The 25,773-nt window shown below is 42.8% G+C and overlaps 1 protein-coding gene across 2 annotated transcripts in view; it reads right to left on the reverse strand.

The window, feature by feature from the left end:
* Positions 1-10,840: 10,840 nt before the first annotated feature.
* RUNX2 (RUNX family transcription factor 2) overlaps positions 10,841-25,773 on the reverse strand; it is a 124,223-nt gene continuing 109,290 nt past the window's right edge. For both annotated transcript variants that reach the window (XM_081036746.1, XM_081036745.1), the window contains 2 exons: positions 16,712-16,777; positions 10,841-15,114 (listed from right to left, as the gene is read on the reverse strand). In XM_081036746.1, the coding sequence (XP_080892872.1) occupies positions 14,636-15,114; positions 16,712-16,777 (545 nt within the window). In that variant the 3' untranslated portion in view covers positions 10,841-14,635. The remainder of the gene's footprint in view (positions 15,115-16,711; positions 16,778-25,773) is intronic.

The raw sequence follows: 25,773 nt of genomic DNA on the forward strand, positions 1-25,773 counted from the left end.
ACTGCAAGGCAGCATCCCCAGAATGGGATGTGAGAGATGTCAAGAAAGCATTGAAGGGAAGGTCTGTGGCTTTGGAAGTGAGGTTTAGTGGTTCTAGAAAACCTCCCTTGAAATGCGAATATACTGACTCCTCAAAGGTGAGGGTCAGGACAGGTTTATTTTATACAAGGGGAGGTCCACAGTACAAAGTTGGCTGGTATGTTCTTGGGGAGAAAGGCAGAGTCCGCGTGAGGTCTTTCAGAGGCATAGAGGGCCTCCAAATGCGAGGTCTGGAGGGCTGGGTAGAGGAGACCCCAGGATCATACTTTAAAGTTTTACTTAGAGTCATCACTGGCATAGCTGTCATTAAACTATTTGAATATGTAAACCATCCACAGCATAAACTTCTCCCAAGCATTTATCCTAGTCACCCTTCCCTACTGAATGCTGAAAGGCCCTATGTGCTAAACTATCCCTCGCTATCTCATCAGTGGGCCCCAGTCCACTTGGTAGTAGGTGTTACACAAGCAATCGGATAAAAACTTAGCCACACTCTGTACTGAAAATATGGTAGTTTATCTTGTCATCGCTCAACATTTTTTATATTGATGTCCTCTTTTGTTACACATGAAGATCTCACATTTTTTCCCTTTGTGCTGTTGTTTTGATAACATAGTTATTGCTTCTTGTTTTTAATTATTCTAATATTGAATACGGTTTCCTGATGTAGGACCCAGATCCCACAGAGATTCTGATACTGCTCACCCCAACTCCTGTGAGGATCCCCCTTGCTCATCTTCTCAGTGGAAATGCGATTTGGCATGCTACAGAATGCCAGAGGCTGGAGGCCCTATCTCCTTCTCTTTTTCTTTCTGGGGAACTGAACCTGAGATCACCACAGAAGGGGATCTGTCTGCTGTCACGTCCTGCACTGCGGGGTGGGTGTGGGGCTGCCTCTAGCTCAGTCACAGACCCAGAATGTCAGGGAATTACTCCTCCTTCCAGATCCAGCTCAATGTCAACGTCTTGCCTTGGCCAGGAGTTGCAGACTCCTGGAGGTTCCTCTACCCTTGGTTCCCATCTCCGTTGTGGTACCTGCTGCACTGTATTGTCCCCTATGAGTTGATATTTCTGTCTCTCTCAGCAGATAGTGAGCTTCTTGAGGGCGGAGGTATGTCTATTTTGTTTTCATTTCCATCATTTCTAGTAAGTGTTCAATTAGTATTTATTGAATGAATAAAAATGCGGCCCCTCCCTTAGGATCAAATGAGAGTGGGGGATTGTGAAGCAAAGCAACAACCACTATTCTCTCAAGCACAGTAGAGGGGGAAGCTACAAATCCTTCCTCCTCTCAGCCCTCTACCTCTTCTGCCCTATAAATGGCTTAGCACTTGTGTCTGATAATCACGGGTCCAATACGGTTGTGCCTTTCATGAAACAGGGGTCATGCCATTAACCACATTGTATGTTTTGTCCACTAACACTACCCCCCCAATACTTGTGTGTTCCATCATTGGTACATTTCCATCATTTTTCTCTCGCATCCTTTAAATTGAAGAGATAGTAAGCAGATAACGGTAAAGCTGAGATAAAAAGTCTATCATTTTCCAAGATTAGCTGTCATGTTGTCACTTGTTTAGGTAGCTAGGGTATCATGTTAATGAAGTCACGAGTGTAGCCTCATTTCTATAACCACAGCGTGAAATGGCAAATAGAATGGCCTTCGGCCATGACAAAGCCATGATCTCTATCCTTAGCGTTGAGGACAAGGGAGGCTCTTGTCCACTAAAGGACAATCACCTTGAAGTGTGTTGCCAACAGATAGGTCATCTTTGTCCAAGAAGGAATGGCCTGGATGCTCTTAGACTGAACTGTGCACTCACTAAGTCAGGCCAGGTATATAACTTTGTTTTTTATGAAGGAATATAACACACCTTTTTCAATAAAGTTGGCTGGAGCATGATATGGAATCAATATATTAGAAATTAATTTTCATGAATATAAGCAATTTTTAACAGGATCAGTTTAGATTTGTAACAAATGGTAATAGGTTCATAAAAACTAAAACAGTAAATAAGTGTAAGTGCTTAATGAAAAGATGAGGCAGAACTTGCTTCTCCTATAAAGGAAGGAAATATGTCTTCCAAATGAATGAGTACAGGAACTGCTTGGAAATAGATGTCCAGCCCTTGACTTCCCCTCATCTGTCTACAGGGCAATCCTGCATAAGTGATCTGACCTTTCTGGGATTGCATTTCCTCATCCTCTACAAAATGGTCATTTTTGCCAATTCTGTGAGAAACACTGGGCCTCATTCTCTCCCCTAATGCTAGGCAGATTCCAGCTGCACATCTTAAAATTCCCTATAATTTCTCCATTCTAAAAGCTACTCCAAATCTATCATTAAGAGTTACTGTGTGGACCCTTAACATACCACCTGGAAGGTAATATATTATTGTCCACACTTAAGGAGAAGGTCAAGAGAGGGTAAGTGGCTTGTTCAAGGTCACGTATTTAGTTCGCAGGGGTTAAGGATCTAGAACCCAGATCTTTGGGCCACTCTCTGCTTCCCCCTTTCAATACACCATCCAACCCCTTAAGGGAGAGTTGGCAGCACGGCTGTTACAACAGCGAAGAGAAAATGGAAGAGCCGCTTTCCCCCCTTTGACTATATGAAAACTGCCTACTTTTGAAACACCAACTGTCCCAAATATTGTGGTGAAATGAAAGCCTTGTATGACTAAATATAGACAACTACCTTACGAATACTTGAGTATTTTAGAAAACGAGAAATGGGAAATGAAATTGGCTACAAGTAGAAATCAAAAGTATCAAAATTCTCTCTAGAAACTGATTGCTAACTTATCCATCTGGTTTTGGTAGTCTGAAGCATTCATGAATTTGCTTCAAGAATGGCATGAGAAACATCTCTTATTGGGATGGATTAAGTTAAACAGAGACGCTTTCCAATATGCTTTTTAATGGTGGCAAGGCTTCCAGCATATTGTTCCGCATATAGTAGGTGTTCAGTAAATATTTGCAGAAAGAAGACAGAAAAGAAGCCAGAGAGGGTGAAAGAGAGACACAGAGACCATTTCTGTTCTCTGGGGTTTCAGTAAAATGGGATATTGATTCTATATATAATAGTAGGTTTAAGGAAACGTCTCTAAAGTGCTTTACGATACTCGGTGAGAAAACTGCCTGTTTGGTTACAGAGATTTAAGTAATTCAGGATAGGGAATGCTAATGTCCCATTCCTGGGTTCCTCCAGACCCACACACAAGTGCAAAAAGCCTTGCATACACCAGGTTTGCTCAGGCCAAAGGGTCCCCAGACCAACTCCCTCCACTGCGTAGCCCTGCCTCTTAGTGATGTCAGCTCAGAAATGGGGATCTGGGTGCTGCCTCTCTGTCTGATGGCAAGAGGACCCCAGAGCCACTCCTGGAAAGGTAAGAGTTGAAGTTAACAGAAAAATCTCGGCATGGGTCTTTCTCTTGTTAGATGAGGCCAGGTAAGTTCAATACCACTTTTTCCAGTAGAAACATCGACCCAAAACTCAACACACCTAAATGGAAAACCTTGAAAGAGAACACATATTGCGGATTGAAGTCAGGGTTGGGTCACATTTCTGTTCTGAATGTGTGAATGTGTTTTATGTTTATGGTTTATGTGATGTGATGTCTCTGAGTTCCGTTAGGGAAGGAGCCCACGGTAAGCTAACTGCCAAACTTATGTTCATGTTCAGTAGAAAAATAGTTGATAAAATATAGAGGAAAACATGACTTTCAAAGAGCAGTATTTTTAAAAATGTTAAAATAGCAGTTTTTTTTTGAAAAACCCTTCTATTTGGGGCTCCAGCTCCATTGTGACGCAAATTGAAAATTATATTTATGCTCTTTTACAATAATCATCTTAATTATTATGAGTAATAAGTATAATCTATTTTGTATTTGTTATGTGCCGGACACTTGCCAGTCATCTCAGTCATACTGAGATGTTCATATCTCAGTAACTCATTTACTTCTCATAACTTCCATTATATAGATGATAAAGGAGACTGTGTCTAATGTTTTAGCTTAGGAACATAGCCTTTGGAATCACGTAACTCTAGGCTTGAGTCTTAATAGCTGTGTAATTTTGGGCAAGTCTGAACCACAATTTCCTCATCAGTAAAATGGGGATAAAAACAGTACTAACTTCTTCATAGGTTGTTGGGAAGATGGCGATAAGGCATGTGAGATATAAAGCCAAGTGCCAGGCACATAGCCGAGTGTGCAAGAAAAGTTAAATATTATTAAGTGTTGTTATTTTTATTGGACCATACTACCAGGACCAAATATGACTTTTCCCCAAAAGGAAATTACAACAATGGACATCAGTGCCATTTTAAGGGAGGGAAAGAAGAAAATCATCTTTGGTCCCCATTCCTTTCTCCGCAGGATGTTCATACTGATGAGATCAGGGTCAAGTGAACATCAAGGATGGCGATGAAGGAAGAAAATCATGAGAAACCGGTAGCTAGGATGCCCTTTGTGCATTGCAGGGGAGGGGGAGGAAGTCTGAGGGCTCAGGAGGGTGATGTGAAGAGGAAAGGTGTGGGGACAGAGCCAGCAGTGCAGTTTCCAGGCTCTCGGCCTCACATGGAAAGGTGCTGGCTCAGGTAGTAGATGGCCATCAACTGTGATTGGATGGCCATCAGCTGTGGCTAGTTGGCCGTCAGCTGTAACCAGTGAGCCATTGGCCACTAATATAACTGCCACTCTCTCTGAACCTCTCAGGGTACCGTGCTGGAACAACAGTGGCTCAGAGTCAAGGCGCTTCCAGCAGCAACCCGCCCTGCTAACTGCAATCCACGCTTGCTAGCTCAGCCACCATCTTCTTGCTGGTCCCCATTTGCTGCTAGCGTAGCCATGACAGTTATATTAGTGACCAATGGCTCACTGGTTACAGCTGACAGACAACTAGCCACAGCTGATGGCCATCCAATCACAGTTGATGGCCATTTACTACCTGAGCCAGCACCTTTCTATGTGAGGCCGAGAGCCTGGAAACTGCTTTCTGAGGCTCTGTGCCCACAAAAGGTAACTGAGGACTTTTGGAACCAGATTACTGGTATGAGCCTCTCTATGAGCTCCTGATATTCTTTCCTTCCATCTCACTCATTCTCCTGCAGCCCTTAGGAGCAAAGCCCCAGAGAGAGACTGTCAGAGAGCTGTGTGGACCCCTCCCACAGGGCACCCCTGCTCTCTGGGAAGCCATTTCTGGACGGCATTCTGAGGTTTTGAGGTGGCATGAACCTGCAACACTGGTCACGGTTTGCTTTGGTCAGCCTGGCCCCACAGAGCCCCACAGCAGCTCTGGCAGCTCTCTGGAAAAGAAGAAAGTAGGATCTTGCATGTGTGGTATATTCTAAAACAAAATAATAACTCAGAGATTTGATGGACTCTGACAGGGGGAAGAAGGGAATGAAAAAGATGGAACAAAGATGCCATTTTAAAATTATTGGCTCATGTTCAAGATTTCACTATTTTCTATGGCAAGGAGCAAGTAAAAAAATTCCTCCTATTGATGAGTATTTTTCTACAGTCATTGAAAGCCAAAGGGCTCGGGGCTTCCGACTTTCCCTCTTGGGGAACCTGTGAGCCAGCCCTCTGGATAACTTAGAAGAGGGCTGGATGGGGAAGGCAGGAGGCTCAGAGGCCCCCAGCAAGCCGCTAGGATGAGGAACGGGTGCAGGAGAACACACTGTGTTTTCAGTTCAGATTCTGTGATCTTTCTGCCAAACGGGGGTTTACAAAGCAAAACCCTCCAGAGAATTCTCATACTTTCTGGGTTATTCTCCTGGTGTTCCTCTTAACAGGAATCAGCTGTTTGCCTTCTCACTTCTACAGCATGTTGCCGAGGAGAATTTAGCATCTGGTCTGGCTATTATTAAAAACAAGAACATCCTGCTCTGTTGGGAGAACAGCACCACTGGCAATAAAAGGACAGAGATCATTTGCATTCAGGATTCCAGAGATGTGTTTCAGTTCAATGTCTGCTCTCCCTTCTCCCCGCACGGCTTTCATTTTAAAATTTCCTGATGCATCCATCATTTGCATTGTGGTCTCCTTTTTCTGAAAACAGAGAGACAGGGCGTACTTTTTCCTTTCACTGGGATCACAGCAGTTGTTCAAACACTGGCCCGCTCCTGCAGTGTGATAAAGTTGAACTACCAGAGGAATTTTTTTTTTTTTTTAATTTTACAACTGCGGAAATGAAAAAGTAAACAAGACTGGGACTGCACTGGTATTTAGGCTCCAGCTTTTGTTGTTGTTTTCGGCTTTTTCTTTTTTTAAGCATTGGGCGAGGAGCCTGAAGGAACCATATAATATGAAAAACCCTGAGAGGTTTTATTAGCCAATAAAAAATCGTAGTTCCTATTAACCACTTAACTCCTTGCTAGACTTTCACACTTGTTTCCTTCTTGCATCCTTCCCTCCCTCTCATGCCCACAAGGAATGAAACTTGGTCCATCAGTCTTTCCCTACACAACCTGAATTCACCGTGTGTGTTCCAGAAGTTGGGGTTGAGAACTATATTCTCTGCATTTCTCATCTGTGAAACCACTCATCAGATCTCCATAAGGAGTCAGATTTTTTTTTTATGTCCCCAAATCCACACCAAAAAGACTTTTTAAACGACACCGCTAAAAAGGAGAAAGGTCACTGTGATTTTCAAGATGTAACTATTATTAAGTGACAGAGAAGACAGAATCAGGCTACTGCATTCCTGGAATATGTAAAGATGCCACAGAAAGTGCCTCTCATTTTGGGGTCAGATGAAGAAAGAGAAACTCACAGAGAAACAGAAAGTGAAACTGGTCAGAATTGTTGCCCAGTCAGAGATGGATGGAGTTATTAAAAAAATAAATGACCTAATTTAAAAAGGAAAGGATTTCAAAGGAGATTGAGATCATCATATTAATTCCCACCCCATTATGCGTGTCACGTGGTTTTGTTGTTTGCTTTTTGCTGTATTTAAATAATAAATTTGCTCAGTTTCATCATTCCATCATCAAACTGTGTTTTGAGAGTTGCTGGTTCCTCCATCTCTCAAAAAAAGCCCAAACAAACAAACGAAAAAACTCTGAAAGCTCTGCCACTATAGCCTGTATCTCTCAATTCCCTAAACCTCCTACGTCTTACATCCATTTTCCACACCTGGGCTAACTCTAGTATTCTGCTTCTCCAGGAGAAATGTCCTAAGTTCTAAGGTGTACAGGGCTATGTGAAACCTTGCTGCAGTTTTGTGTTCTGTCTCATTTAATGTTGCAGAGACAAGACTGTTTCTGGAGAGGCTTGTGGGGAAAAACTTCTGCCTTTTTTTTTTTTTTTTTTTTAGCATTATTCTCTATAGTCTTGATTTCTTTATAAGAACGACAGGTGGGGGAGGGGGGAATTCTTCCCTTTCTGTTGGCTATGGAGTGGGACTGAATGGCCCGGGGTGAAAAGATTGCAATCAGAAAGTGAGCTACATTTGCAAAGCTAAAACATGAAGCAGGTTTTCCAGAAAACCCCACTAAGTGGCCAGACATTATTGCAACAAGATAATAAGAGAACAAATTAAAAGAAGTTTTAGTAAAAGTTAAGTGGGTTTCCAGAAACTTGATCCTTCTGCTTCCCAACTGGTTGAACATGTCTGAACAGCAGGGCTGGTTAAGTCACAGAAAGCTTTTGAATAAAAGCTTTAGAAAAATTAATAATAACCCCTTCTTAACTATCAGCTTCACTGTGTTCCTGACATCTCAGGGAGCGGCAAGTGGTCCTTGTCCCCTCTAAATAACCTATTTGAAGAAGAATAATTGCTTCTTCACCACTTGTGGGATGGAGATGGTGCTTTTTTTTTTCTCTTTGCAGAATTTGCAGGAATAACAACAAACACCTGAGGCAAATAAATGCTGTGTCAAGAAGCATGTGTGTGTGCCCAGTGACTTTCACCTACCACTGAATGGCTACTCAGGCACCTCTTTCCATCCTTCCACCCTCCTCCCTGCCCTCAGCTGCATGTGTGCGTGCAGCTGAGGATCCTTTTCTTTGCTAAATTCTGATTCATAACCTCTTTTAAAACTTCACTGCCAGGGCCTGGTTGATAGCTACTGCTGGGAAACCCCTGGGAAGTCACCGAGTGCTCAGGAGTGGTGGTAAGGAGGAGAGAATCCCTCCTTGCCTTTGCTCAGAGCTTAGAATTTAAATACAAAGTATCAGAGATCCAGGTATCGGTTCCTACCTGGCCTTCCTTAAGCACCTTCTCTGGCCAGAGGATCGAGCCGATGAAGGAAGCGCAGAGGCGAGGAGAAAACAAAGTGCAGTAACCAGGTGTACCTAGCCCTCGCGTGAAGGCCAGCTCTCTCACCACCTGCACACTCTCTGCATCAATACCTGGACAGCTCTCACGGAAGGCATCCTTCCTGGCCCCTTAGGGGCTGAGCAAATGCCCGAGTTTGCCTGGAATCTCACAGGGGAGCAGGCCCGTGCTCACTAAAACCGTGGCAGTCAGTGGTCTCCAGAAAAAATGAGGGACTGTGACAGTCGTATCGTAAATAAACCTCCTACCTTTTCCCATGCTCCCAAACCATGATTTCCTAGGACTGATCTCTAAAATGATTTTCAAATAACTGGGCCAGAGAGGCCAGTGGACTGGATTGCCTATGGTTTACCTGATAATCTAGGTAGGGCCATTTGCTTAACTCAGTCACCAGTACCTCTATTTCTGCCATGGCTCTTGGCTGTGTCATTACTGTGAACCACCCGTTTCCAGAGGGAATGCAACATAAACGCGTGACACTCTGTAGGCCCTGCTCTCACTGACTGTGAATGAGGGCTTCCCCTACCTCCTCCCTTGCCTTTTCACTGTTTTCAAATCCCATAAATATAAACATGTGGCTCTTCAACCGCATCTGTAGATAATAACTTCAGGGGGCTTCCTGTTTACATGGCAATACCCATTTCCCAGCCAAATAAACTCTGCGGCAGAAAGCTGAGGTGTTTATTGGGCCAGTCTCGGCTGGGATTGAGTTAACAGGAAACACCCACTCTCAAAGAAATGTCTGATGATTAAATATTTGGGGGGCAGGGGGCACAAGGGGTCAAAAACACTGAAGAAATTGCTTTCTTCTTCCGTCTGTTGTTTCTAGGACGTAACAGAAGCAGCCGTGATGAATATGGCCAAGCAGTCCAGGCCGAAAAAGCCCACAGCTGTGCTGCTCACTGGCTGCACAGCCGTGACGTAGGGAAGAGGAAAGAAACACAGACGGGAAAGCCAGGAGCCTTGCTCACGACACAGCCAAACCTCAGGGTGCCAGCAGGTGAAAGGATGGAAAAGGTTGATATGCATTCATCACTGGGAAGCTCCTCAGTCTTCTGCCTGGCTATAATGTTTTAATGAGTAATGTTTCTGCACACCAGATCTGTCAATAAAGTCTGACCTAAACATTTAAAGACACCCTCTAGTCCAGTGGTTTTCAACGCGGGGGAGGTGGGGGGTGGGGGGGTTAGTGATTTTTCTTCCCAAGGGACATTTGGTAATATCTGGAAACCTTTTTCATTATCAGGACTGGGGCGGTGCTATTGGCATCTAGAAGCCAGGAATGCTGCTAAACATCCTACCATGCACAGCACAGCACTCCCGACACACACACCAAAGAATTATCTAGCCTGAAATGTCAATAGTGCCAAGATCTAGCCCAGTGCCTTTCCATAAACCAAGAAACTGAGACCCAGAGGAGCCGAGTGATTTGCCCTAAACCATGCTGCTGGAGAGGGAAACAATGCCACTGTGCCCACCTCTACCTCCCAGGCAATGCCTTTTAAAGTCACACAGATGTTTAATTGAAAAGGATAAATAAATATACATCCTCAAAGAGTTGCAAACACGTCCCCTGGCCTAAATTCACCCAAGTGTTTTTAGGATGTCTCTGAGTCTTAGAAATTAGCTGTTTCCATGATTTCTCAGAAAACGTGCCAAAGGGGTAAGAAGAAAGGTGGCGTTTGACCCTCATGCCACGTGGGCCACTGGCCAGTTACTGAGCTGCTCCTTCCACCACCGTTTCCTGGTCCCTCTTTTAGAACTGTGGTAAGCCAAGGCCTACAGGACATTAAGAAAGCCACCACTCTACCCAGGCCCTCAACCTCGTCATAGGGGAGGGACTTACCAAAAACAAACAATGGCCCAGAAAAAAAAAAGAATCTGCAAACTACCGTTATGCTCACTAGTAGAATTTTTCTGAGGCTAGAGCTCTCCAGGCCAAAATCTGTTTTTACTCATCCTTGGGCTTTGGCTGACTTTCTTTTTAAGAACCCAAAAGAGGTGTGGGACGGAAAAGAGACAACCCCGGTGGCTGGGCTGCCTGAGGTCTCTAACAGCCAGGGGTTCATTTGCCGGCCCTTGTCCATATGCCCAGACATCAGAATCACAGAACCATCATGGCTGCTGTCTTTACACCCTGACTGGTCGCATGGTTGGAATACTGGGCTTTACCCACGGATGGGGTGAGCACTCCTTTCAGACACAGGCTTATAAGGAAGTGAGTTCACTGCTTGATTCTTCACCCACCCCTCTCTGGGAGTAGGACAAAACAAGAACCCAACGCTTACCAAGATTTTTTTCCTCTCACCAGGAATATAGGATCTCTGCTCTCACTCAGCCCTGGTAAGTAACTCCTATGAATATTAAGTGCCCAAGTGTAGGCAGAAGTAGGTGTCAGACTGGAGAAGAAACCGCGGATGAGAAAAGACCCAATGTACACACATAACAAAACCAAAAAAGCCATTTTATTGAAAATTAAATTCAAACTTCAAATTAATATTACAATCATGAGAAAAATGCCAAATAATTCAATTTACAGTTGCAACATACAATACAAATAGTCCCTTTGAAGTTCAAAGTAAACTCATCCACAATCATGATCTGTGGCACAAAGCAGAATTTGTACAATATGTGCATGGAAAGCAAATCTTGGGCAATAGCGATTGGAAAAAATAAAAATGAAAAGCTTGTATTTACACAAAATGCTACAAATATTTTTTGTTCCACAGAAATCTAAGAATGGTAAAGCATATCCAAAAAAAAAATGGAATTTTATTCAGAATACCTAAGAAATTACTGTAAGTTATGGTTTTTGGCTGATATATTTCAAAGTACTGCAGTAAAAAGCAAACAGTTATTTGTAAACATGAAGTAAACAAACATCTAAAAAATTCTCACATAGAAAATATTTTTTAAATGCATTATCTTTTTAAGAACACAATTCAAGGTTTGGAAGACTCATCTTTTATTTATTTTATTTATTATTGTTCTTTTGGATATCATAGATATAATTATTGTTTTTGCTAATAATGCTTTGTGTTTCCATGTATTAACCTAGAGTCTGAGTCAGTCCCATTCCTGGGAATGGAGGGAGCTCTTTAAGCCAGCACACACATCTCCTCCCCTCTAATTTGCAACGGTTGTCCCTAAGGGTGTGGATTTCTCTGCTCATTTTTAAAATGTCTTGGTGGGGTAAGACAGTCTAAAGAACAAACAACAGCTAATCTGTTGAGTCTCTCGGTTTCAGGCTGGATGTCATGCCACTAATTTAAAAACCAAAGCTGTGGTACCTGTTCTGGAACTCTGACATAGGTTAAAATTTGTGAGACAACTGAAACAGATTAAAAAAAAAAAAAAAAAAGTGGCCAAGTTGGTCACACTGTAAACTCCAGCAAGGTTTATGCTACATAAGAGCCATACTCTTTTAACCTGAAGGAAATAGAACGTTGGCTAATACGTGGTTCCATACTAGTAGTAGTAAGGCTTTGCTTTGGTCTTGAAATCACAAATCATACACATGACCCAGTGCAAAGTAAGGGTGCAGTAAAAAAAAAAAAAAAAAAAAAAAAGATAAAAAAAATTTTAACCCCTAGGCCAAAAAAGGGTAGAATTTGATCCCAAAACGTGAACTACCCCATTGGAGTGGTTAGAGTGAGGGTGGAAGGAACACGTGCTTGAATTTTTCCCAAGAAAAAAATTTTGTAAGTGTTTCTGGGTTGCTGCCTGCAGCCACTATAATAACATTTCAACACAAAAGCATCCCTAAAGTCACTTAGTATGTGTACTGTAAACTTAAAAAAGCCCTTTTAACATTAGAAAATAACGTACAAATATAGTACCTTTTTTAATTAAATAGGGTACAGCTGGCACTGGCGGTAACATTTTTATGTCAATTAATTAAAATTGAAATGTGTAACCAGACACTGGCTTTTTTAAGTGCTGCTGAAACAAACACACACATTTTACACTTACAAATAAATGGACAGTGGCGTGCTTCAAGCTACCACACACAAACAATAAATAGTAGCAATTACTACTTCCATCTTACTTAAGTCATAGAAAAGTGGCTTATTTATCTAAGCATACTTGGTATACAACCTTTAGAAGGCAAAGTGTTTTGTTTTGGTTTGGTTTTCCCTCAATTTTGATTAGAAGTCAGGATGAATTAATTCCAAGGGGGACTCCCAGGCAAAAGAAGCACAGGTCCAACTGCCCTGCAAGCTGTCCTGCGTTGTTTGGTGGCCTAGAAAGGTGGGCTTGAGAATGGCTGGAAGAGAGCAAGAAGCCTCTGGGGGCTGGGAGGCAAATTTCTACATGAAGTTCTGCTAAGAGGTAGGAGGGGGTGGGGGGCTGACCTGTGGGGGAGGAAGGCAGGGATCTGCCTGGTGGTGTCATTAAAAGTTCCTGGCTTGGATTAGGGATTCACACTTGAGAATCTGCCATGTGGGCCGCCAGGAGTAGTCAAAGTGCATCCTACAGAAAGGTCGTCAGCTCAAGTTCATACACAGTAGTAGACACCAAACTCCACATGGCCTTACCTTCCCTCTTGCCCTCCACGGTGGGAGATGTGACTGTCTAAGGTTGTATGTGGGACCCCACGGGCTGTGCTCTCTCACTTCAACTATCTGCTGGAACTCGCCTGCTACTTCAGGTGACCCTGCTCCCAGAAGACAGTGACTCAATTCTGCTCCTTTAAATGCAAATTCTGTGGAGAGCTGCCAGCAGGGGGGCCTTGAGGAAGGCAGATTTGGGTTCCCCTGACCTACTGTTAGGTCAGGCAGGTTGGTTAAGGATCTCTGGTGCAATTTTGCTTCTCTGTACTATGTGGAGCACGATGGCTCCTTCAGCCACGTGTGGCTTCAAGTTGACTTGGAAGCCTGGCGATTTAGAGTTCTGCTTTAGCGATGAAAACCACAGAACGTTTTCCTGCAGTTCAATGAGTCCCTTGTGCTTGTCTTTTTAATATGACAACAGTCATTGTTATTTGAAAGAAATGAGGAAACCACATCACTCCAGCATTTCATGCTGACAGAGGGCAACATAAGTGATAAAGAGTAGTTGTTGTTTTTTTGTTTCGTTTCGTGTTGTTTTTTTTATCCCTAATTATTGCTTTAAAAGGCAAAGCTGTGTTAGAGGCAATCAAAGATCTGGAAGAACTCAACATAACATTTCCTTCATACATCACAAAAACGAGCTACATCTAAAATATTTGGAGATGGAAGTATTCTTAAAAATCACATTGTGCCTGGATGAACTGAAATTGCTTAGCAATATTTCAGGTATGGCTCTAGCCCACGGAAGAATTTGTTATTTAATAAAGAGCACTTTTAGAGACCGAAGTCAACACATCAATACACTAAGAAATGTTTCAAGGGTCCAAATGTCATTAAATAATTATAAATATATCTTTAAAGTTATATGACCATTCACTTAGCAAGTTACCTCAGATTTTACACATATTCATAATTTAAAAAAAAAAGAAAACAAATAACACACAGCCAAACACAAACACTATCTATATCATTATGGCTATAATAAGATATTGCCATTTTCAGTTTTGCATAAAAGGCGAAGGGAGGAGGTTTCGGGATGGTATTTCTTTTTTGGTTAAATGGGGAAGGGGGTGGGGAGTATAAAAAAGTAAAATAAAATAACCTATCCTGATCAGTATTTCTGAAGTCACTTTATCAAAGCAGGGAAAAAAAAAAAAAAACAAAACTGAACCAAACAGTTCAAATGAGTACTTGCAGCAAGTCGGAAAGCAAAGTTTGGAACAGTTCTACTGTAATGGAAGCATCCATTCTACCTTTTTTTCCCTTTACGTGCACCTCGACTGGCTTTGTAAGCTGGTCTGCAGAGTGCACGGGTCCATACACAGCTGCCACCGTGAGGATGTGTGGTTTCAAAGCACAGAGGAAGCGGCTTTGCTCTTCCTCCTGAACCTGGAGTCCACCTCTCTGACTTGGCATATGAACAAGTTATTTATAACAAACCAAACGACAACACCAACAAAAATACCTTTTTCCTGTTTGTAAAAGTGTTTTTTTTTTTTTTTTTTCTATTTAAAGAAAAATAGAAAAACAATCTGAAACCTGATTACCATCGTCTCTCTTGGGCCTTTTGCTTCTCGGTATCTACCCCGGTTACGGTTGCAAGATCGTAACTGAGTGAATGAAAAAATCTTCTAAAAAAGGAGGCACTTTGTAGATAGCTAATCGATATACATATATATGTACTCTCTCTATATATGTATATATTGATACACGGGGGACGTGGCTCCCACATACCGCTGGGCCCCTGCTGAGGAATTTCAATATGGTCGCCAAACAGATTCATCCATTCTGCCACTAGAATTCAAAACAGTTGGGGAACTGCTGTGGCTTCCATCAGCGTCAACACCATCATTCTGGTTAGGCAAATTTGGATTTAATAGCGTGCTGCCATTCGAGGTGGTGGTGCATGGAGGAAGCATTCTGGAAGGAGACCGGTCTCCCCCCGGCACCATGGGGAACTGATAGGATCCTGACGAAGTGCCATAGTAGAGATATGGAGTGCTGCTGGTCTGGAAGGGTCCGCTCTGGCTTTGGGAAGAGCCGGGGTAGGGTGGTGGCAGGTAGGTGTGGTAGTGAGTGGTGGCGGACATACCGAGGGACATGCCTGAGGTGACTGGCGGGGTGTAAGTAAAGGTGGCTGGATAGTGCATTCGTGGGTTGGAGAAGCGGCTCTCAGTGAGGGATGAAATGCTTGGGAACTGCCTGGGGTCTGAAAAAGGGCCCAGTTCTGAAGCACCTAAAAATTACAACAGAAGATGGGGGGAAAAAATCTGTAAATATCAATTAAAATAATGATAGAATTTTTTACAAGAAAAAAAAGAAAACTTTAGCTTCCCAAAAAGGAACAGCAAGCTACAAACAGATCTTCAAAGGCACCGGTCACTACACAGTTTTTTTTTATTCTTAGTTTTTTTTGTTGTTTTCTTTTTTCACTTTACAGTCTAATGTGGCATTTATCCTTAAGTCCTTCACCCCCAGAGAATCCCAAAGGGCTTTAAAAACCCAAATGTGTGCTAGGTCATACGTGTAAACCAACCCAACACTCTCATCATAGATAGATTCACTCACCAGACTTTGACTGAATCCTCATTGATTTTTTTTCTCTCTCTTTCTGTTTCTTGTTGCACCTCAGATATTTGACATTTTTACTAAGTCGGAAAGCTTCCTTTTCTCAACCCAAATAAAGAAAATTCCTAGATGATCAGTTTTGTTGTTGGTACTCTTGACAGAGCCCTCTTTCATCAATGAAGGAACGTCAAAAAGATACACTGATACGTTCCTATCACTTCTTTTCAACTCTTAATTTAAAATCTGTTTCATTCTTCATCTTAGAAACAGATTTAAAAAAAAAAAAAAAAAAATCAAACCAGATTAAAACCAAACCAGATTTCCATGTATTCTGGAACTATATTACTTTTCTGGGGGCATATAGGGAGAGTGTAGCCCTTAGAAATTCTCACGAGGGTCATAAACTAAATAAGTAGGCTTTTAAAGTGGGGGTGCGGGGGGAGGCTTAGTACCCGGAAATGACTGCATTTCAAGCCTCCATGGGAGACACAGGACCTGATTTAGGGCAGGTACTGACAACAGCTTTTGTGCAAGGCCGGCTGCATAGGGTAGATACAAGGAGGGTACCTCACCATCCATTTACTGGGCCCCTGTACCACATCCGACAGAATTAGCTTCAGGCCCATTTGAATCTGTAACCGGGAGGCAAAGATGGTTTTACCCTACAATGTAAAGTCCTTTAGCTTCTAAAGCTAAGAGTATGCTTCCTTACTAGATTATTTCTGGCGTTTAGTTTACGAAACCACAGTTACAAACCACTTCATGTGGAAATTTGTGTTCAAAGATTGGGTTATGACTTTTTAAAATTGACAGAATGGCAACAAGCCCTTCTAAAATACCAGTGTTCTTAATATTTTGATCGTCTGTAAAAATCTGCCAATTCTCTGGATCTCATATATGTGCTTTTCCTATAGCTGTTGTCTATACGGGAAAGCACTGAGCAATTCTTGAAGGCCTTCGGGAGTAGGTACTTCCTCAACCCCATTTTTAGTTAGCACTCCTTCTTGGGGAATGACAAAATTTATTAAAGGAATAATCCTAATACTTTTCTTTAAAGGTGCTGATTGAGAGTTGTTAACTTTCGTGAAAATGCACACTGCTTGTGATCTTCATAAAATGCTGGGGGTAAGTGCCAGGCGTGCATTTGTAATAAAATGTAATTATTTAAAAGCAATATATAGTTAACAAAAGTTTTTCTCACAAATCGGACAGCAGCAATCAGACAGTCCCACCCAGCCGAGCCCAGCAATTGTTAAAAGTCTCACCTGCCTGGCTCTTCTTACTGAGAGTGGAAGGCCAGAGGCAGAAGTCAGAGGTGGCAGTGTCATCATCTGTAAAATGAGGGGGATGAGCTCTAAGTTCCCTTCCAGCTCTAATGTTCTATCACCATGAATTCCAAGACAGAAGGAGAAGCAACAGCCTTAGGGGAGGGGGAGGCAGAGAAGTTCCCACCCCTCATTAGTACTTTCCCGGAATCCACAGGCCCATAAGCAGAAGGTAAAAAGCTAGTGAGCAGCCTTTGTAATAATACCAGAAGCAAACACTTTCAAGATGACAAACCAAAACTAACAGTCTGGGCAGTTGCTTTCTGCTTTTTGTAAATTCTTCCATCCTCAACTGGCCTCTACCTAACCCCTCCCAAAGACGAAATTCTGACAAGCTCCAGTTTAAAACTGCAGCAGTAGCGATTGTGACAGAATCGCAGATGGGAGCAGATGAGAGTTAACTTCTCTCCCGCCCCATGGTTGTGCATTGCCTCACATGCTACAGGCGTGCTACGAAGGCCACAGCTGTTCCTCGGCCAGCCATTTCAGTGAAGAGCATCTAGGTGAACTTGAATTGGCAGAGCTAATAGTTATAGACAGGCCATTTCTGTACACATTAGGTTCAGTGCTCAGATCGTGTGAAAGAAACCAGAATAATGTGAGCAATTTCAAAAGGAAGAAGTCACACTTAAAACATCAATGTTTGCCGCCCTCCACCCCACCCCACAGAAGCATAGACATCACACAGGCATGTCAGTGTAAAAAATGCTTCTTGTGGGTATTTGTACTTCAAGTATACTGTAGTCATAATTAAAATTCCATGTGGGTTCCCTTATTTTCATGCAGAAGCCTCATTAAATCCCCTTATGTGGGGCTCTGCCAGTAAACTCCAATATGGTCTTGAATTTATCCCTCCTCCCCCTCTCACCTTCTCTATTCTACCTGATACAATTTGCTGATTTTTTTTTTTAATTCATCGCATGCCAGGATCACTGTGTCTTTTGGGTTTATAGATGCCAGCTAATGCAATTTGACATTCATTTTTCAATTAATGAGTGCTGCTTGTGGCTTACAGAAAACAATGCAACAAATTTCCACTAGGTTTACAGAATTTTGACCAATGATTTCTAGTCATTTGAGACTGTGATGTCTTGAGGGGTTAACTCCTTCTAGGCAAAGAGAGCTAACACAGACTTTAAAGGGATTATACAGCAATTTTTATAACTTACAGAAAATAGAATTTTATGGAATTTGCTTAGTCATTTTGTGTTACCAAGAAATGTTTCTGAAACATACTGCAATATGTTCTGTATGAAGAATATTAACAATTTGCTATAGCGTCTCATGAGACCCCCTACATAATCACCTATGATGGGGAGAAGGAAAGAACACACACAAAGCCCTTCCTCATCTTCAATTTGTTTATAATTGTTGCAGAAGCAAATGATATAATTAAATTTTCTTTCATTGAATAGGGTTGTATCTATACTTCTAATCTCTGTTTTGTACATGAACTCAGTTTTTTGTTTTTTTTTTTAAGACTGCCTTCTTGGGTTATGTTGACACTGTGTCCTAAAGTGTTCATTCCTGTGTCCCTAGACACATTACAACTACAAACTAAAAACAAAACGAAACAAAACAAAAAAAGACCTAGATACGATATCAACTAAAGTAAAGAAAATGTCATATCTACTTATTAAAATGGTCGAGATGGAAGCCTAGAGAGTTCTAAAAGTCCTATTACCACATCTAACTTTATAAATGTTAAGGCAAAGCTCAGTAACTGCCCCAGTGATGTGCTTGTAGCCTCAGAGCTCCCCAGAGACAGTTTAAAACTCCTGGGTACAACCTCCTGATGAAATAAAGCCAGATCTGCCAGGAGTTACCTGAAACCCAAGATAAACATGGTGCATCTTCCCAATGGGCTGGTTTTACTCAACTTGGAGTCAGAGGTACAGGGGTACACAGCAAACATGAATATGGTGTGGAGTAGTTGCAACATTTGGGTGAATTTTTAGACAAATGAAAAATGACTTCAACAAAATTTTGCATTGTGAGGCTTTAGACCATGCCTCCAGATCCCCGAAGGCACTCATTTACCTTCCTCTGCTGGTTTACTGTTCAGATAATCCTACTCTAACCCATTGACCAATAGAGAAGTTGAGGTCCAGAGAAAGGGAGCCATTTACTCTACAAAAGCCACAAACTAGACGGACCTCTTTGACTTCTGACCTCTTTGCAATCTTAGTGACCCTAAAGAAATTTAGTTGACACAATACAGACATGTAAATGTTCTGCCTTAAAAGTCTATTTGTCGAAATAAACCTGCCTAAAATGATCTAAGGAGGCTCTTCTGGTGCCTGCGTGTTCTCCCCCTGTGAGTTACTGTCTTTGGGATACTGTTAACAACTCTTTGAGGACTTGTTGTTGATATAACCTACTAAATAGTGAGCAATTAGTTCATTTGCTCGTGCCATAATGTGAATGAGACCAAGGTCAAGAGTTTGACTCCCTTAGGACCTGCTGGTTTCCTACAGATGTATTTCATTCCAGAACTGCTATCTGCACCCCTCGCCACTGTTAGCTTGCAAATGATCGTCGCAGTTATAAACACAGACGCAAATACCTTGCTCATTAAAACAGCAGCAGCAGCAGCAAAAGCTTTTCACAACCTAATATACATGGGGAAGAATATAGGAGTAAGATGCCCATGGAGCACAAATAAAAATAAAAGCAATGTTAAAAGCAGGAAAAAAAAAAATCTTGCCCCTCCTCCCAATGGCTTTGAGGGAAAAGGAAATAGCCTCTCTTTACGCAACCAGGTTTCTTGGGTCTTCAGCTCAAGAAAGTGTGGTGGAAAGAAGTGAAACCAAGATAAGGGAGAATAAAAGAGAACTTCTGATCTTTAATTCTCGTGGCCTGAGATCCCCGACTCAGCATCTTTCACTCACTGCCTTCTAATGCTGGTGAGCTAGTTTGGGTCATGCTTAACTCCTGACTAAAGACTGAGTAAACTGTTGAGGGCAGAGACCTGTCTAATCCTTGTCTATCTCCCCTTCAGTGCTCACTAACAATAGTACTTAATATTTCCAGGCCTTTACCTACCTGGCATTTTAACACACATTTTCTCCTCGCCTGTACCTGTATATCGTCCCCCTGTAAGCAGTGGAAGTTACACATCCCAGCTGAGGAGACAGGTCGGGACAGAGAAAAGGAAAAAGGGGCCTTGGATCCAGGTGGGACACTGGCATATTCACAGTCCTCTGTCCTACTTCTTTAATGCCAGGGTCTAAACATACATAATGAAAAGCCATCATACTTCTCGGCAATGAGGTGTGAACTTCAAAGCTTGGTCGGGGCCTTTTAAATGGTAGGAGTTATGGCTTCGACAAATCTCAAATAAAACCCAGGTACTTTATTAACCCCCTCATGGCATTCTTTCTGTGGGAACATAAAATACACAACATCTCTGCAAAGCCACTTTCATGCAAGAAACATCTTCCCCTTCTACCACATTTTGGCTGCCCCTCCCCAACTGCTCTATTATATAATTGCGTTATTTCACGCCTGTTCCAAAAGCATTTATTTTCTATATCACTCTTTTGGGCTCTTAGTCATTACTGAATTATTAGCTGTTTCTTTGCCTGTTCTCTCCAACTGTAAAGTAAGCTTTGGATGGTAGAGATCATGATTTATTTTCCTCTCCCATCCCTCAGAACCCTCTACATTATAAGAGCTTAAATTTTGTTTTTAAATGTACGTGTATGAATGGAGGGATAAATAAATGAATAAGTAAATGAGTCTAGGGATCAGGAACTCAGTATAATAGCTGGTATATTTTTGACACATTAAAAAAAATAGATACAATAAGCATTAAGCAATGCGGGCAACGGGCACCAAACCTAAAACGTACTTCAAATACCATTCCCTCCCTACCTATAGAACTTTGTAAAACTCTCTTTGAAGAGTGTTCAAATCTCTTCCCAAACATCATATAGCACTTGACCTCGTGTTTTGGACAGAGTCCTGCAAATGGCAGTTGCCATTAGTGAACATACGCCTCTGTGTTGCCACTGCTGTTGCGCCCAGTATCCTTAGAGCCAGTGTCTGTGGGGAGCCATGGAAGAAGAAATGAAGGAGGAAGAGGGCCAGGCCAGAAATGCACGGCCTACAGGAAGGTCCGTTAACACACTCGCTTTCCAGGGTAATGGCTGCCACTAAGGTCCTGTCATGTATTTGCAGTGGGTAGTAACGGACAGTAAAGCTCCAATCCTATCTGAATTTCTAGACTCTATAGAGAGCCAGGATGTCAGAGTCATCAAGAATCACAGATGACCTCTGCCGACGAAGAAATGGAAGCCTGGAGACACGGCAGATCTGAGGGACATCGTGAGATTCAAAATGGTTGTAGCCCAAGTCTAAGAGTCCTACTCTACTGCTACTGCTTTGACAGAGCACGATGGCGACAAAACATGGAGGATCTGCCTTGAGTTCCCTGAGACCTGCATTCTACGAAAACACACATGGAAAGGGGAACTGCCACTTACATACTACCTTTTCAGGCCACATGAGTAGCAGAGCCTTAAAACCAGAGGGTGTCACTCCCTGCCAGCACAGGTCAGCCACCTTTCACAAGGCAGGACTGAGTAACTCTGCAATCAAGGAGGGAAAAATGACGACACTATTGGCATATTCAGAGTCCTGTGTTGTACGTTACCAAGGTCACGTCCCACTACTCAGTAGTAACCCTCCTCTTCATGGCAGGACATGTACCCAGGACGCTCACGGGAGCTTTCTTCATGCTCTCCCTAAACTCGTGGGCCCGTCTCAGCTCCCTGCCAGACCAAGGTAAGCAAGCACTGTCTTTAAAGCTCCCCACCACACAAGAACTTTCCGGGTGTACACATTCTTGTCTTTTCTTCAGCATTTACCATGTAAACGTCACCTCTTCGTGCATTTTAAGGAAAATAAGGAAAATACATTTTAAGAAATGTATTTTCATTTTCCAACTAAAAGGAAAGCAAATTAAGAGTAAAAACCTTGTATCCTTCATTTTGACCCTATAGTACATAGCATGGTGCTGAGAAAAGATGAGTGCTTCAAAAAAATGGGCTAAACAAAAAAATTACTAGTATAGTCTCAAAGTAGGCACATGACAGAAGCAGAAATGCTATGTCAACACTGTCCAAAATCAATTGTAGACTATATGCAGCATACTACTTTGCATTTTCTATATTGAGGTTTTAAGGTATTTTATATCAATTTTCTGAATTCCCCTAAATCTGTCTCCTTATACTAAAATGATCGGGTATCTATCACGAAATTAGTTTTACTTTTAATTTCATTAGATAATAATTGGAAAAATATACCCTATATGGGAGAAATGTAATGGGGTCATACTGATGAAGAAGAAACTGGGAAAATAAGAATGTGAAATGAACTTTTTAAGATAATGAAAGGTCAGACTAGCAAACTCCATAGTTCTGCAAAAGAGAGGAAAAGTCCCTCAACTATCCAGTATAAATATTTATTTTCTGTGTTGTAATGAATTGTACTTTTCCACTGCATGCTCACAAATTCTGAAAGACCAGCTGATTCTAAGGCTAAGAAAGTATGCGATGCTGAAGGAAAGGGGGGCGGAGGGGGGGGAACCCAACAACCTGGCAATTTTCAGAAACTTCAACCATTCCTTAAACCCACCCAAATTTTGAGGATATTGTTGGAATAACATATTTCCTCTTTGTGAAGGGAGAGGAGGCAGGCGGGAGAAGATGTGCAAGTGAATGTGTGTGCACATAGGGAGGGAGAGTAAGAGAGAAGGAAGGAACCAAAGGGTTGGGGAGAGGGGGAGAAGCGGAGGAAAAATGAGAGAGGGCTTCTTGCTAGGCCTTGATTAAGGACTTTTTAAAGGCTAGGAAGGGTGGATAGTCTTTGAAACCGGATCCGCTGCAGGAAGGAGGCCATCACCGAGGACACCGTGTCTTTCAGAAGGGGCCACCCACGGTGCCGTGGCGGTCATATGACTGCTCTGTCACATCCTGAAGCCATTTCCAGCCCATGCACACGTCTGTGCTCCCATTTAGAGAGGATGGGATATATTGGGAACACACATATGGAAACACTTTCAGAGAATCAGTTTCCATGAAATTCATAATGAGCCAAGTGGCTTCAGATGTGGTTGCGTTCCTCCGATTAGCCAGAGAGGAAAAAAAAAAAAAAAAAAAAGGAAAAAAGGAGGAAAAAAGGGACAAATCCACCCTTTCAGACCTTGTTTCAGTTTCAGAGAAATTAAAAACCACTAATGACTTATGGCTACCAAAACATGGAGCCACAATTAAGAGAGGAAGAACTAGGAAAAAGAGGGAAAGAGTTTAAAAGCAACCGTCTATCCCTCCTAAAAATAACAGCTTCAGGATCGGTAGGCATATCTTAAATCTGGGGGAGGCTATCCTGTGATGGTATCTGCCTGGAGTGGATTCCTTTTCTGACATCCTGGCAGAATGCAGTGCGCATGCGCACGGGGGGGGGGGGGGCGGGGGTGGCAGCCATGCAGAAGGACGGCCGAGGCTAGAAGACCAGCTCTTATTTGATACCATATGTGGCCAATTAAGATGATTTTTTAAAAATTGCAACTAAATGATAAATTGTTCCTAAGTAAATCTTTCAAAAAAGCTCGACTGCAGAGGGGACAGCCTGATGTTTTCCTGTGGCTTGAGCCAGTGGTAACTCAGACTATACTAAAAGTAGAAATTTATGAACTGGTCGAAATGTTATATATGAGACACCAAAGCCGAGGTGATAGGAGGGCATGAAATACAGGAAGGGGACAAATGGGGGAGAGTTTTGAAAGAGGGACATTTAAACTGATATCAGTAAGTTTCAAACACTGTGTTTTACATTAAAACAAAAACTGGTCTATGAGGGGGAAGATTCGCATGAATTTTAAGATAAAACGTTAAGGTTTGAAAACGCTCACTTTTGCAGGAGGTGGGGTTGTTTGGGGGTTATGTCAGCAGATTGGGAGAGCAGGAGCAGTGAAGGAGCCCTGGAGTTGCCGCTGCCCTTTGGGGTACTTCAGTGGAAAAATTCTGAGGAGCGTTTCTTTCAAGCTTGGTAGCAAGCCTAAAGCCATTGTTTAGGAATGCTCTGACTCGAGGTTGCTTGATGATGGGCTGGGAACCAGCACTGGCTATTGCTTCACAGACCGGTCTTTGCTTTGCTCCAACCATAGGACTCTTGTGATTTAATAGTCACAGCATCCCGTGGTGTTAGAAGACTTACTAAGAGGTAGGAGTGCCTAACCAAACGACTGAGATGCAATGGCTCCCATCCGCAAAGGATCCTTTCTCTATTGAAGCACTAACATTATGGCATTACATCCTCACCACAGCCCTGTGAGGTAGACAGTGTCACTGACCCAACATTATGGATGATAAACTGAGGCTCAAGGTTCCAGACCAGTACATGGAGGCCTGGGACCTGGCCCCCGACCTGTAGGGCTCAGCTGCCAGTCTCCTCCATGACGCTGGCTTCAGTGTCATTTTTCACCCAAATTCTATCAGATTGGCCACGCCTACCTGGAGAGCAAGGATGAAAAGGGTTCTGATCAATTTTCAATGAGAGCCCTGGGGATGGAGATGGGGATGGGATGTGGAACGGGGGGAAGGCTGCCACTCATCTGCCATGCTTGACTCAGCCCTAGAATTCTCATATTGTCTTTACCACCAATGTTCTGAGTGATCTTAAGCACATCACACTGTATGGTCCTCAGGCTCTCTAATTGGATAGAGTCCTGTAGTGAAAACTAGCAAAAGTACGCAGCACATAGCAAACATCTCCATCTGGAGAAAAGCCTTCCTTCTGATTGGTACTATTGGAAGTAGCAGAGCCAGAGAAGAAGGAAAGCGAAAAAGACTGGGTCCAAGCTAGAAACGACATGAGTTGAAAATCAGAATCCTAAAATTTCCGATTAGCTCCACCCACCCAGCTCCAGGCCCAACCAAACTCTTCTATAAAAAACAGGCCTGTTGCAATGGGAAAAAGGAGCAAATAATCACCATAGAGACCACATTCCACCGCCCTCTGAATGCACACACTGTATTTTCAGATGGAGCTTCAATTCTCTGCTTCTTAAAGTAGGAATAGAAGTACTCCTCTAAATCTGGTACCAACCCAATCTCAGACTATCCCTGTAACTGAGCCAAGCACTGATCCAGAGAAGTCAAGGGAAAGGAGGGTCGGCTCCAGGCAGCAGCTACCCCCAAGGCACCGTCACTCAAAACCTGATAAGCTTGGGACATAGGTTTTCAAACATAATTCCCCTCCAAAGGCTTAGCACACTGGTGTGGTCCAATAGCCCCGAGCCCATCCTGACTCACACCACCCAATGCCCCAAGACCCAGAACTTGAGCCAGATTACCAAAACGTTCTTTGGTCTAAGTTAGCTCGGAGAGGCATGGCTACCCCAGACCTAACACAATCCCTATTCATATAGGATCAAAGCCACAGTCTTTAGCCTCATCCCGTATCCTGCCAGGACCTACCCTTATCTTTGCCCTCTCTCCCTCTACAGCCAGATATATCCACTTATCTGCTCCCCATTGTAGGCCTGGCCTGACCGTGCCCTGGGATTGGTTCCTGCCCCAGGAGGGAATAGAAGAGGCCTCCTGGTTTGGACAGAAGGTTGCCTTAAAAGCAAGATCCACTTTTGTTTGTGTGTTGTAGCTTCTGCCTAGATGGTTTATCTGGGTTCCTGAATCCTTGCCTTGTCCAGCTTCCTGGTTCCTCAGCGTTTCCTGGTTCATGACTGCCTACCTATTCTGTGACTTCGTGTCATGCTTTTTCTCAGGTATGTGCACATTTTTCGATCTCTTATCAGGCGCTCAACAAACGTATGCTGGAATAACCACCTTGTCCCAACTTACCTTTCCAGTCTTGTCTCGTGAACTCTACAGGCCAGTCCGACTGGACTCTTTTCCGTTTTCTGTGCTACCCTGCATTTCCCCACCTTCCCGCCTTGCTTTACATCATTTCCTCCGCCCTTAGTATCCCCGCCCCTCCCT

Source organism: Rhinolophus hipposideros, assembly GCF_964194185.1.
Source record: "Rhinolophus hipposideros genome assembly, chromosome: 3".
Classification (NCBI taxonomy): domain Eukaryota; kingdom Metazoa; phylum Chordata; class Mammalia; order Chiroptera; family Rhinolophidae; genus Rhinolophus; species Rhinolophus hipposideros.